The sequence below is a fragment of the Crocodylus siamensis genome, chromosome 3, assembly GCF_052110815.1.
Source record: "Crocodylus siamensis isolate JL-2025a chromosome 3, ASM5211081v1, whole genome shotgun sequence".
Classification (NCBI taxonomy): domain Eukaryota; kingdom Metazoa; phylum Chordata; order Crocodylia; family Crocodylidae; genus Crocodylus; species Crocodylus siamensis.
Window position 1 is genome coordinate 219,628,014 of NC_143397.1, and position 14,973 is coordinate 219,642,986.

The 14,973-nt window shown below is 43.8% G+C and overlaps 1 protein-coding gene across 4 annotated transcripts in view; it reads left to right on the forward strand.

The window, feature by feature from the left end:
• CPQ (carboxypeptidase Q) overlaps positions 1-14,973 on the forward strand; it is a 309,733-nt gene that overhangs the window by 47,234 nt on the left and 247,526 nt on the right. For all 4 annotated transcript variants that reach the window (XM_090040396.1, XM_090040394.1, XM_090040397.1 and 1 more), the window contains one exon: positions 12,335-12,542. In XM_090040396.1, the coding sequence (XP_089896522.1) occupies positions 12,335-12,542 (208 nt within the window). The remainder of the gene's footprint in view (positions 1-12,334; positions 12,543-14,973) is intronic.

Genomic DNA, 14,973 nt, shown 5'->3' on the forward strand with positions numbered 1-14,973 from the left:
GCTCTAACCATTAGTTATTGGATACAAGCTTGTGGCAGTGGTACTGCTATGACTTCTGGGGGGGGAAAAAAAAAGACTTGCATTCTTTCATCCTGTAGAGGGTTTGGGGCTGGCTATCTGAAGCAGGAGACATCTGTAGCTCAGAATAACTTATGCAAATTCTGGAGAATGGGGCTTAGACATAGCCCTTAAACACTGTAATGCAGAAGTTGGCAATTATTTCGGCTGGAGGACTGCTTAACAAATATTGGTGACCTGTTGAGGGCTGCAAGGGTAACCATGCCCCTTGACAGATGCCCCACCTCCGCTTGCCATCTTGGGACCAGAAGTTCTACCCGTGATCCCTGACTTTTGTCACCAGAAGTCCCAACCCTTGCCCCAGAAGTATTCTTTTCAGCAAGGAGGTTTTTCCTCTTGGTATCAGAACCCCCCCCCCCCCCAAATTACATACTAAAAATCAAACAGCTACAATAACATATATTTTAATTTTATTTAAAAAAATATTTTTATGCTGACTTGTGTGTTTGTGTTGTGTATGTAGAAGGGATTGCATAATAGCTCAAAATGAAGTCTTATTCTTGTTAATTGTGGGGGGATGTGGATGGGTATGGAGTTTGAGGGATTGTGGGGGTTATGTAGGTGGATTTGTGTGTGTGTGGGGGGCTTGTAGGGGTGTGGATGGGTATAGGGTTTGTGGGGGGATGTGTGTGTATGTTGGGTGGTGGTGTGTGGATGTGGAGGATGGGTATAGCGGGTTTGTGGGGGTGTGCATTTCTGGGGATGTGTATGGGTAGGTATGGGGTTTGTGGAGGACTGTGGGTGTGTGGGAGGAATTGTGGAATATGTAGAGGGGAAGGGTGTCAGGAAGTTGTGTGGGGGGGGCGTGGTTCTGAGGTGAGCATGAGGGGTGGGGGTGCATGTGGGTGGTGTGGGGGGTGGTGTACAGACCCTGCTGCCAGCAGCAGCAGCAAACAGAACCTTCCTCCCCCAGCATTGCACAGTCCCGGTGAGCCCCAGGACTGCACATGGCTGGGCTGCTGCCTCCATTGCATGGAGCTCACATGTCCAAGCCCCATGCCGCCGGGGGGAGTCCCACATGCTGAGGCCAGCAGTGCAGATCATGGGGCTTGGCTGGGGTGTCAGGGAGAGAGGCAGAGCTGGTGTGGCTCCATAGTGTTGAGCTCCCAGCCGTTCCCCAAGACCTGGGCATAGCAGTGAGCGGGGCCAGCCACCAGCTCCGTTGTATAGGGCTCCCCCCAGAGGCATGCCACTTGAGCAGAGAACCTGGGAACTGCATAGGAGCTGCATGCATCGGAGCCAGGGCGACCCTAAGCTTCCACTGGCCTGAGCTCCATGCTCCTGCTTCCCCGCCCTAGGTCCCCACCAGCCCCAGCCTCAGGGCATCAGCACGGGCCCTGCGCTCCTGCTTGGCTGCTGCCTACCACTGCCGCTACTCTCCCCTGCCCACCTGCTTGCTGCCAGCACCACTGCTCTTGCCACTGCCACCATGTCCCCTGCTCACTGCTGCTTCTGCCTTTCCCTTGCTGCTTCCCTACTTTCCTACCTGCCGGCTCACTGCTCCCCACTCCTTCCCATCCCTCTCCTCCCTCCCTTCGCCCGCTGCTGCCACTCCCCACCAACGCACCACCACCAGCACTTCCCTTGCCCACTGCTGCTTCCTTGCAGGGCCAAGGTCAGGGCTGTACAGTGGGCGAGGAGGGAGTGAAGCATGTGCTGCCATTGCAGGAGTGAGTGGGGCTTGGCCCCATGCAAGTACAGCAGGGGCAGCACAGGGCTGGGCCAGATGCAGTGAATTGGTAGGCACCTGCCTGTGGGCTGGATTAAATCACTTGGTAGCCTAGATGCGGCCCACGGGCCTATTTTGTTTGCTGCTGCTGTAATGGCTTTTTTGGATTTTATTTTGAAGCATCTTTTCCTGAGCAGTATACAAGTAGCATAGATGCTGAACTCGGGGCTCTAGCTAGGCATATAGGGAGCAGAAACCTAAAAAATGGGTACTGACAGATGGGGGGAACCCCCCCCCCCCGCTTTACCAGAAGACGAACCGCATCAGTTTGACCCCGCTTGCCCAGAGTCTGTATAGATCATGCCCTTCAGTGGGGCTTTTTGAATTGGCTATTAGATAATCAGCTATTAGATAAAAGCCTCATTGAAGGGCACAATCTATACAGATGTTAGGTGAGCTGGGTGAAACTGTTGCTCTTTCTTTTCTGGGCATGCACTGTGCTTGGTGTGGGGGCACACTGAACTGCAAGTAAAAGGCTGGGTTTTTTCCCACATCTGTCAGCGAGCCATGGTGCTCAAGTAAAGGTATTAATTTGTTCCAGTGTAAATAACAGCTGGTTGTCTACAGCTAACAGCAGTAGACTAGATCCACATAGAGATCAAAAGCTAAAATTCACATCCTTTAAATATCCATGGCCTGGAGAGACAGTGAAAATGACTTAATTAGGCTGGTGGCCAGCAAACTGAAGCGGGACACCTTAGAATTCAGTCTCTGTTCCAGTGAGTATTTTACTCTTTGATACTAAGTGAAGAACTGCTTCAACAAGAGAGACTGTGAGAGGCCAAACCTAGACTACTGAACAGCTCAGAGCTTGGGGCACTTTTGTGTAAGGTGTCAAATATGGCTTTAAATCCTTGCACCAAACTGAGCAGAGGAAGGATGTGAAGCTGGTTTTCCATGCACAAGGAGTGCTCTAAATACTCTAAAAATTTGGAATAAGGAAGGGGGCAACAGGATGACGACTAGACTTTTTGAGGAAGAAACTGACTTTGCTCCTCCAGGAGCAGGATGAAGGCCCTGTCTCTCTCCTTGATGTTTTCTGCTGGCTACTTCAAGGCAGGGATGCTCAACCTCCAGCCCACAGTTCAGATCCAGTCTCTGGAGCCACGTTACCCAGTCTGTGGGGCTACCCAAGGGTTCAGAAATTTGGTGAGGGGGGAGCAGTAGCAATTAACACTCTCACTGCCAAATTTCCAAGCCCAGCGGGCCAGATGACGTGACCCAATGCTTGGGATTGAGCTAGTGCACATGGGGGCAGGGCTGGGAAAGCAGGTCTGATCAGTTGTATGTAGGGTAAGGGTCAGGGTAGAGGCTGGGTTGATGGGACCCCATCCGGCATGCGTGGGGCTGGGACTGGGACAGGGACCGTGGGCCTGTTCCCTTTTGTGCAGGATCTGGGTTGGGGCTGAGGCTGGGGCGATGGGCCTGATCTGGCATATGCGGAGTCACGGTTGGGGTTCAGGTGGTGGGCCTGATACAGTGCATAAAGCTGAGACCAACTGGAGCTGGGGCTCAGGCTGGGGGGGCAGGTCTGATCTGGCACACGTGGGGAATGACCCAACCAGATGCAGGAGCCATGGGCATAATATGGTAGACATGGGACTGGGGTCCAATCTGGTGCATGCCAGATTGTGCCCATAGACAGATGGGACCTGCAGATTGACCCAATGCCACTCTTTTAAGGTTCTCACCATTGCTTTAGAGGATTTAGCACTAGTGTCCTGGCTTTTGTGGTTTCCGTTCTTGGGCACTTGGCTCTTCCTAGTGAGCCTGGGTGTTTTATTCAGGTGCCTAGAAATTGACTACCGCAGCACTGATCCAAATCCCTTTGTGGATCTAGCCCATTACTCAGTTGGCTCTGTTGCTTTCTTGCTTTGTCTCTGGGGTCATATTCAGTCCTCCCTAAAAACTACGTTGTCTGTATTTATGTAGCAGGGTTTTTACAGTTGCTTCAGCCATGCTGCTACAAGAAGATCCAGTAATAATTGGAAAATGTAAATATTTTTGTAACATTTATTTTTTGTCTGCTTTTTTCCCCCCTCAGAATTGCACAGTGTATTTAGTCCCTGTGCTATGCGTTGTAGCTGAATAGCCTCCCATCCTCTTGGAATACCTTTCTATATCATTTTAGTTTTATGAAGTAATTCTCCTTTTTATTCAAGAGAGCAGGTGGAATCATGATTTCCAAAAGCTCTTATAAAATCTTTTCCTATGAAAGCCTTCTGCTTTTCTGCATTTTCCTAATTTGCTCTGCTATTTTTTCGTTTTGTTACTTATAACTATCCTCAAAGTGTTTCTGAGTATTAATTAAAAGCATCTAAAATTGTATTGCTATATACAAGAGTAGTTTTCTGAAGGACAACACTAGAATGGTGTGAAACTTTTAGTCCAACATTAGATTTAAATCTGCCTAGTATATGGTTTTTTAAGCTTGAAACTTATGCTAAGTTTGGGGTAGGATTTCCTGAATTCTGTTGGTCTGCTGTACAGAGTTGTACTGATTACTAGTATTAGCTGGAAGCAGTGTAAAAGTACACAATTTTATATATTAGATTAGTATGGTTAAAAAGTTAACGCATCTAATTGTGTGTGTGCATGTGTGCTGGTTAATCACACTCATCCTATAGTCTCTTGAGTCTAAAACTTGAGATGAATTTTGCTGAGATACACCGGTGCTTGCACAGCAGAACTCAGTGGAAGCAAGTTTCTTTTCCCATGCAGCCACCAAGTGAAAATCCTGTTTAATTGGACCCATTTCTAAATAAAACAGTTTCTAAACACTTTTCCTGTTTCTCAGGAAGTTTGTGGCAGTGGGCCTTTTATTCCTGGCACCTCCCTGGATTTGCAGGGATGAGGCTGCTCTCACCTCTATAATCACTGGAGGGTGGGGGAAATGTGTGTGGTGGGGACAGGGGCTCAGGATGTTAAGACAGGACCATCTTTGTCTAAACTATCCAGGACAATTTTGACTGATTGTGCTTAAAAAATTCCAGTGACAAATATTCCACAGCTTCTTTAGGTAATCTATTCCAGAGTTTAACACTGGCATTTTTTAAAGAGATCTTTCTAATATGCAACCTAAATCTCCCTTATTGCAACTTATGTCCATTACTACTTGTCCCATCCCCTGTTGATAGTGAACAATTAATCACCATCCTCTTTACAGTTCTTACTGTATTTGAAAACTGTCCTTAAATCTTCATGTAGTCTCTCTTGATCCAGTAACCCCAGTGATCATCCAGCCAGATGTACATTTACCTTGTAGCAGTCTCCACAGAAAATATTTCCTTATCTATGAGAATTTTGCAGGAGGCAGTGTCAGAAGTCTTGCTAAAGTCAAAATACGTCATCCACTGCTCTCCCTGAATCAGCTAAGCACATTACTTTGTTGTAGAAGAAAATCCAGTTGGTTAAGGACTTTCTCTTGACAACCCTATGTTGATTGTGCTTTATTTACCTTGTCCTCTAGGTACTTAAAATAGGTTCTTTGATATGGTCCAGTATTTTTCCAGGTATCAAAGTTAGGTTGACCAGTCTGTAATTCACAGGGCATCATCTGGCTTCCATCAGTTCTTGCTGATGTTAGCTAATGACTCTGGAGTTGCTTCAACTAATACCTTGAGTATACTTTAGGATCAATTTTATCTAGTCCTGCTGATTTGTAAAAATCTTTTATTTCAGTAATCTCTAATGTGTTCTTTCCCTGTTCTTTTTATTTAGGCTGAGTAATCACCCTTGTTGCTATTTGTACTCATCATCTGATAGTTGGCTTTTTCATGAAGGCGTTAAACATTTATGTCTTCTTTGCAACATCCATTATTAGCTTCGTCTATCCGTTTAGTAATGGACCTACACTTTTGTTTGTATTCATCATACTTCTTACATATTTAAAGGATGCTCATTTGTTTCCTTTACATATTTTAGTAGCTATACTTCCATTTGTGTCTTGACATTATTTTGTCATTATTTTGATTGTACTATCCTCAGCTTTAGTAATCATTACCTAAGCTAGTCTCTAGCTGCCCTTCCTATCTTTTCTTCTTTTCACGTTGGGATAACCTGTTTTTGGTGATTCAGATGGGGTGGATTGGAGGAGAGATTAAGGGGAAGCAGGAGTGAAAGAGTTGGACTAAATATTGGAGGGCAGGGAGCAGATTTGGACAGGATGTGAATGTGGGCAGAACAGAATAGGGTGCAGTTTAACAAGGATAAGTGCAAAGTGCTACTTCTAGGGAGAAAGAATCACAATACACCTGCAGGCTGGTAGTTGTCAATGTGACAAAGTAATAAGTAACGCCAACCACACTCTTTCATGCATTAGAAGGTGCATCACAAGCAGGTCTAAGGAGGTGATACTGCCCCTCTATGCAGCATTGGTAAGACTGCAGCTGGAGTACTGTGTCCAGTCCTGGGCACCACACTTCAACAGGAATGCGGATAACCTTGAGAGAGTTCAGAGGAGGGCTACTCATGGTTATGGGCCTACAGGTGATCCTACAAGGAGACATTGAAGGACATGAATCTCTTCAGCCTCTGGAAAAGAAGGCTGAGAGGGGATCTTGTAGCAGTCTACAAATTCATTAGGGGGTGGGGGCATCAAGAAATAAAGGATACTCTGTTTACCAGGGTGCCTCCTAGGGTTACTAGGAACAACAGCCATAAACTTATGGAGAGTAGATTTAGGTTAGACTTTGGGAAACATTTCTTTACAGTGAGGGTTGCCAGTATCTGGAATGGGCTTCCAAGGAAGGTGGTGCTCTCCCCTACCTTGGGGGTCTTTAAGAGGAGACTGGACAAGTCATTTGACCCCAGCGCTCTTTTCTGCCCAGGGCAGGGGGTTGGACTTGATCTACTAAAGTCCTTTCTGACCCTAATTATCTATTAAATCTATAAAATGTGTGTGTAGTGGTGGTGTGTGTCGGGTGGGTGGGGGGGTGTTGGATGGGGATAGAGAAGAATCTGAAGGAATTCAAAGAACAAATGTTTAATGTCCAAACTGAGGAAAGCTTGGCTTGATGACATTGATCTCAGCAATGCTGCTCCTGCAATTGCTTCTCATAGTACTTCTTGCCAGAGTAGTCCCTTGGGGTCTGACTGTCTTTGGTGAATGGGCTTTTAGTATTCACCCCCCTCCTCTTCATGGATGGAGTAGCATTGTGTTCTTCGTGCTCAGTGTTCCTGTCCCTCTGGGAAGTGAGCCCTCTGCACTTGCTATGGCTTTTGAATAGGTGGGGGGCTCTGAATCCAGGTAAGTATCGTATTTCATGGTGTATAAGTTAAGGTTTGAAGTCCATTTTTTAACTCTTAAAATTCAATCTTGATGTGGTAATCATCAGGGAAGTTTAAGGGAGGCTTAGGTAAGAGGGCCTTCTCTGTGGATATGCCCAGAGGTATGGCTATGTGACTGTTCTGAGCAAAAATTGTCTGTTGGGTTATGTATTGTATGTTGGGTTATGTAGTTGCTAAGGGGAGTTCTAGTGGATCTAGATGAGCAGAATTTCTGTTCCATGGTGTGATTTATAAGTTAAAACATCATCCTATGTTAGCGCAGCTTGAAATTAAATGAAGTTGTAGAAAGTTTTCAGGTTTTAGCAGTTTACTTACTGTACACTTAAAAGTCCATTTAAAAATACTAGTGACATTTTTTTTCCTGTAGGTAAATCTCTTTTAGCCTGCTTCTGTTACTGCTCCTGCTTTATTCAAGTCAATGACAAAAGGCTTGTTAAAGGACCCAGGATTGAGATTTAGTTGGATACCCAAGACATTAGTATCCAGAAAGATTAAACAGGATGCAAAGTCTGCCATTCTCTGCTTTGAATGTGTCATTTGATTGTAAGGATTATCTCTGATAATATGTAAAGACTATAAGAACAGTATGTATATGCAACTATGTGCATGGTGTGCTTTTCTTATTAAATCCTCTGGAGAGACTAGAACAGCAAATCTGATATTCTTGATGTTTGGGATGCTTCAAGCTAAAACTTATCTCGCCACAGTCTTTCCAGTAAAAGGGAGAGAATGCCTATGTGGGAGTTTCCGTTGGGTTTGTTGGCAGAGATTTTTGTGAACTTCTATAAACTCCCTCTGCTATTAATGTGCTCTGAACCCCTTTGCTAATAATACAACAGCTTCACAGAATGAAAAGCTCAATATCTAGTGCCTTCAGTGATTTAAACATTTGGAGCATTTTATACCTGGGGTATCTTTTTCAGGAATTCCCTGTTTGGTGATCTGCACTAATCTGCTTTCAGTGCCATTGCTGGCAGGCATTGGTAGATGACTCTCCAGATAGACATGGCAACTTTGTAGGCAGGAGATTTACAGGTAGGATTTTGTACTAGCCTTTTCCTGACCATGAATCAGCCTTCCTGCATGTACCATGACTTAAGGCTTTGCTAATACATGGAGTACTGTAATTGTCTCTGTGCTGTTGCAAACTCTGTATTAGTTAGGCTTTTAACACTAGATATAAACATTTATTTATGCTACAATATCTTCTGTATATACCAACTTTGACCTTCAGTAGAAGATTTTTGCCAGTAGAGGTGCACCGATAGAGATTTTTGAGGCCGATACTGATAGCTGATTTTTAAGGAGGCATATTGGCCAATACTAATCTGATTTCTGATATGCAGCTCTACAGTTTGAAGAGTTGTGTCCAGCTGGTAAGTCTGATGGGGTGGAAGGGGTGTCAGGGAGCAGATCAAGGCCCCTGCAGTGAGGGAAGGAATGGGGTTGGGGTAGGGAGGGGCATGGCTGGTCAGGAGACAGAAGCTGCAAGTGGTTCATCTGGGGTGGAGGGGGGTGTGCCCCCCAGATCTGCACAGTGTGGGGTGGGCTGCAGCTGTGGGCTGCGGCCAGGGCCAGGCTGCGCACGGGATGGAGGCACAATGTGTCGGGGGTGTGGGAAGGTGGGGAGGGAGGCTCCTGTTGCTGTGAACAGCTCGTCTAGTGCTCGTCTGATGGCTCCTGCCACTTCTCCCACCGCTTGTCTGGGAGGGCATGTGGGGGGCATGTGCTCCCAGATCCACCTGCCTGAGAAGAGCCTGACCCCAGCCCACCCTGCACAGATCCAGGGCTATGCCCCCCTCCCCCATGTCCTCCTGGATGAGTGGTGGGAGCCATCAGATGAGCACTGGACAAGCCATGTGCAGCAGCGGGAGTTGCCCCTCCTCCCTTCCCAGATTTTCCCTCCTCCCATCCCCCATGACAAGCTGGGCCTCCATCCCATGCCTGCCTCAGCCCTGGCTGGCCAGTCCCTACCCCAACCCCATACCCTCCCTCACCATAGGGGCCTTGATTTGTCCCCTCATTCCCCTCCCCCCTCTCCCTCTTTCCCTTCCCAACACACCAGATTTACTGGCTGCATGCAGCACTCCATGCTCCTGGCTTTGCTCCTCACTGCCTACTTGCTGTGCTGCAGCTGTACACATGCACACAAGGGGATTTATTGGACAAATTATTGGCCATAATCAGGTGAATTTCAAATCAGAACATTTTCTTTATATCTATGCCAATCCAATAGTGGACCAATATATCAGTGCCCATCTAGTTGCTAGCTTACTGATTCTATCAGTTGTCCGTTCCTTCATAGCAGCCCCATAATGATATAATCCTATATATTTCATTTTAAAAAATGAGAGGAATGCTATGTGGTTAAATGGATTTTGCTGCTCATTGGCCCACTGTGGTAGTGCTGTGCTCTGTGATTTATGTAGTTAACTTCCTCAAAGAGAGTATTTTTGCATGGTGCTGCATGTAGAATTGCCTAACTTATTGGCTACATCCTCAGGCTTAAGAAGATGGTCTTTTCTCATGCTTTTGGTTTTGTTTATTCCCTTCTCATGGCTAACTGCTGAAAATGGTATGTACTTGTCCTCTCCGTGCTCTGGGTTTTAGTCCTCTGTGCTCTGGGTTTCTGTCCTCTGTGAGCATAATCTCTCTCATCACGTAGGGGTCTGACTTTCTGCAGGTCACCACTGGCAACTGAGTTCTGTCAGAGAATGATAAAAATAAGAAATGGATTGAATACTTATAAATTAGCCATGATAAACAGCCCTTGGCCCCCAAGGCTTGATAAGGGAAGGCTCTTTATTTATTACTGAAGTATAATATGAGTCTGTGCCACATTGTCCTGGGCCATAATTTGATCTCTCTTTGGCCTTTGGTGTCATTGTTACCTGTACAGATGAGGCATGAGTGCCTTTATAAAGAAAGTATTCCTATTATCATTTTAACAGATAGGACTAAAATGGTATAGAATAGAAGGTGACTGAATATGCTAATGAGCCATGGAATTAACAGGCAGTTAAAGAAGAGTGAAGTTGTGCTTTACTATGGAAAGCCTGGTAATTGATACCTTGTATATCTCATGCTGCCATTAAGCTAGACATGCAAAGGGAACCTTTGTTTTGTTTTGTCAAAGATTTGCTTTATTTAGCCTGTTCGGGAACATTTAAAAGTGGAAATAGCAGGCTGGTGAATTTGAGTTTGTAGTTCTGTTCTGCATCCTTTTTCTTTGTTTCGTTTGCTATGAAACATACAGTGCAAAGTAACTATTTGATCCCTAGCATCTTTGAAAGCCCACAGAAATAATTCTGCATGACTCTTGGGGTGGAGGAGGTTGGGGAGGGGAGGGAAGTGTTACTTACTGTTAGTAGCACTCTTTCAAAAACGTTCAGAGCTGGTGTTTGTCCACTGAGGCAGTGCCAGAAACCATTATAGTCCTTGTTTTCTCAGTGAGCAGTTAGTACTCTGCATATCATTTTAATGACTGCTGTGGCATTTAAGTGTAGTATTGGGGTGAAGTAGATGGTGTCCTTTCCTATCATCTGCTCCAGAAGCTGATCTGAAATGCATCTTGCAATGCCAGCCTACTGAGACCTTGATTCTTCTAGTGGAAAATGAATTTTTAAAGATATCTGGCTTTCTTTCCAGTGACACAGTTCCATACCTCTGAGTGATCCTGTTTCTGGACGCTTCTTAGGTGTATGGTTGAACCTGTTGTTCGTCAGAAGCAGCTGGAGCCTATTGGCACACTTCACCTATATGCCAAGAATAACTTCAATACAATTTGAAGATGATATTTTGGTTTGGCCTTCTGGGGTCCTTTCTGTGAAGCTGGGAGGCTGCACAGCTATTCAATTAAAATGTTTACACCTTCTGCATTAAGATAGTTCTGTAGATAAAATCCCAGTAATGCAGAATACAGCCTTTCTGGTATGAAACTTTTTTTTTTTGGTTTGGAAGCCAATTTATATTTGGGGGGGGTTGTTTGTGTTTTTTTGTTTTTTGTTTTTTTTGACATAAGAACCCATGAATTGGGCATCATCAGTTGGGTAAGTATGATGCTGGGAGGGAGATCCTAAGAGTTGTTATTCATGTCAGTTATGTATTTTTAGCATATGCAGTGAGTTTAAAAGCCTTTCTAAATAACTTTTCAAATAATGTGTTACAATGAGATATGTAAGACCTGTCAAGAAGATTCAGTTTCTTTTAAAAATGTTTCAATAACTTATGAAACAAGGCAAACGAGTCAGTTAATACTTTCAGCTTTTACTGAAGTAATTTGTGGTTTCTAGGTAAAATGTAGGGCACTAAAACTCCAAGCATCCATTACTACTTCTGTATTTACAAATGAAGTCTTGCCTTTGTTGTTAAACAGTTTCTACTTTTCTCTGTAACCAATCCACACCATTAGATCTAACACATTATGGTTTTTTTTGTGAATGATTTTTCAAAAGTCATGAAATATAGCTCACAAATACATGTTCTGTGAAGTGGGAAGCTTTCTGTGATATGGGAAAAAACTAGCTGCCTATAAATGCCCTTGTTTTCTTAAGCAAAGTCATAGGATGATAGCAAATTTTGAAAAATTCCAAAAGTGGTGTTTAAAAAAAGTATCCTTTTTTGTTGCTGTTCTGTGATCAACAATTTAAATATAAGCAGTATTTTTGGTTTTAAGTATACTGCAGAATCTCTTGCAGTCAGTCCATTCTTTTTTCCAGAAACTGTAATTCATTTACATTTGTGACAGGCTGGATTTATGGAACACATCATTCCCAAACTATGTATGCATTTTCATTGGTGTGATGTCAGCCTAAGTTGTTTAGCAACATATCAAAACAACTGCATGAAAAGATTGCTGTCTTTTTTTTAATGAATCCCATAGGAAGTCTTTCCAAATGTTTATGCATTATAAATAATTGTAGTCCAGCATTGCAACCCAAATGGAGAAAAAAGTATTTTTGCCTTCTCTCTAACTTTCATTTTATATTTTAACACCAGCTTATAGCATGATTTATACAACGAGGCCTGCTCTGTTCAGGGCACAGTTGCAGGTATTGAATATCATTCTCTGAGGAAATACTTTACATAGGCTTCCCGTAAGAGGCTTTCAGGTTTGATCTTTACTTGGTTTGCCCTGTGCACACAGTACAGGACAGGCAGGCCTTCTTGTGTGTGCCAAAGTGGTTTGAGGATGGTGAAAAGGCAACTGTCTAAAAGTACTGTACCATTTACTTCCAGGAATAACAGCTGAAGTCCTAGTAGTGTCCTCTTTTGATGAGCTGTACAAAAGAGCTGAAGAAGCCAAGGGGAAGATTGTTGTTTATAATCAGCCTTACACCAGTTACGGTGAAACTGTGCAATACAGAGCCCAGGGAGCAGTGGAAGCTGCTAAAGCTGGAGCTGTGGCATCCCTTATCAGATCTATTACCTCCTTTTCTATTAATAGGTAAGCACATATTACTTCCTGTGACTCATATTTCATCTAGTTTATGTGGTTGGTGGGGAGGGCTTGGTCTCTGGAATGTGCATTGCCTAGTTCCAGGTAGGTGTTTGGTTTGGAAAGTTTGTGTTTTACAGCAATTTCACCCTAATTTTAAAAATATTTTTCATCACTGTCCATATTACAGACCGTGCATATTGTTTGTTTTTAAAGAGCTTTCTGCATTCATAAATCCTGGATTTATTTGAATATATGACTCCCCAATAGCTAGATTCTATGTAAGGAAAATGTATAAACTTGTTATTATTTCCAGGTACAGAATCTAATTATTGGAGGCTTGCCTTGAATGTGTTCCCCTCCCACTGCTACAGCAGGGAAAATAAATCAGGGGGGGTTGGTAGCACCTTTGCCCCCTGCTCCCTCAAACTTCTTCCCATCCTGTCCCCTCCTCCTCCCCCTTTCTCTTACTGTCAGATCCTGCTCTCCCTGAGCACATGGAAGTGAGTGACAACTTTAAAAACATTGACCTTGAAATAAACATACCTGTAGTAATTTGCTACATGTACCCATAGACTGAGTTCTTCCAGAATTCGATCCATTTCAACTTTTTTTGAAACTGCTAAAGGTTTTTTACCACAGGTACTCCATAAACACACTTTCAAGCAGTACTTTTGTACCTGCTTGTATACAGTGCAGACTGCATGATATTAGTCCAAAGCCAAAAGGCTCACGATTTACTGTATAGTTCATTGGGCAAGGCCTTGGCAGAGTCGACAGCATTTCAAGTCATAGGGACCCCACAACTCAGCACTATTCAGTGTGTGCGTGTGTACTCCCAGATATGCTGCCCCCCCCCCAAGGGATCCATTTGCTAATTAGCTCTCCACTCATGACTAGAACTGGGTGTCCTTGTCATGAGTCCTGGGACCCTCCAAAAATTTATGTGCAGATGAGACGCAGGGCAACCTTGTTCAGCTTCACCTCATGAAGGGCAGGGCCACACTAAATATCTCATGCATTGGGCTGACAGAAAAGGTGACAGGGATTCTGAGTGAACTGTTTGGGGTGCCATTTGATGATGCTTGTTTGCCAGACGTTTAAGGCTGGCGAAAAAACAGGAATCATTGGAAATGAGAAAGGTACAACTCAGCTGTGGAAGCGAAGAGGAGGTCAGAATGTATTCCATGTAGTGGCTCAACATGACTTGAAAAAGTTGGTGCTGAGGGGGACGCGCATAATGGCAGAGCCAACCTTAGGGGTGGGCAGCATGGGTGACTACCCACGGTGCTATGATCAGGGGAATTGCACATGCGCACATGTACACAAGCAAGAATTGCACAAAGGCAAGTACCTTCTCTGTTGTTCAGATGGGTTGCACCAACCTATCCTTGTGGTTAGTTCCTATCAGTATATTTGCCCAGTATGGGCCATGCTCAGTGTTGGCTGCATTTAATTAATTTCACAGTTGGTTTCCATGACTGAGCACATGTTGCTTTTGGCAGTAGTTTAATGCTAGACAAAGTATTTAATGAGGTTTTCTTGTATGTATCTAAGATGAGGGCCTCTTTTTGTGGGGTGGGGACTTCATCTTGCATTTGGGTGAGCACGGTAATATGGCAGCAACCAACCAATACTATATATTTCTGGTGGTATTATGAAAAAAGGTTAGTGTTACTAAGAATTGATAAGTCTGTGTTTGAGGAGAATAAACATATTGCTTTTACGCTACAGGTATTAACTTAGCCCAAACATATCATTTGGATGAAGTAAAAATTTTCATTGAACCAATAAGTATGAGAAAATGGGTTTGCATTCCTTGCCCTGAACTTTTGAAAATAGCAGGGTAGATTTATAAATAATTATTTAATAAATAATCGTAAATTATGCTTTATTTATATGTTGAAAGGAAGCACCTTTACTTTCTTTCCACTTTTTTAGTTTTAAATTGTCAAAGTGGATATTTTGCACTGGTTTGTTTTAGGCTATGTACAGAAATTTTAGTTTTCCCTGGGACAGTCATTCTCTCAGTAGAAACCACAAATGTACAGATGTTCAGGATTTTCTAGGATAAAAATAACCCAAGAGCTAGGGTTAAATCACTCACAGGAGAGTTTCTTCCGGGAGAGTGAATGTTGGCATATATTTCAGGGTCCTCCAGCATCCCAGGGTGCTTTGCTTCTGGCCTGCATGCCCTTGTAAAACTGTCATCTTCTTGACTGAAGTGAATGACACAGTACTCTTACTCTTTTACTTAATTGCTTGTTGAATACATAACTAATTGACTCCCAGAGATCTTGTTCTGTATCATGGTGATATGGAAAGTATGCAGATACTACCATTTCCAAGTTTTCCAAGAAATGACAGGACATGAAAGTTAGCAGACATGTCCTCTGTACCAGAGCTGGCCACATATTTATTAAAAGCTTTATTTAAAGAA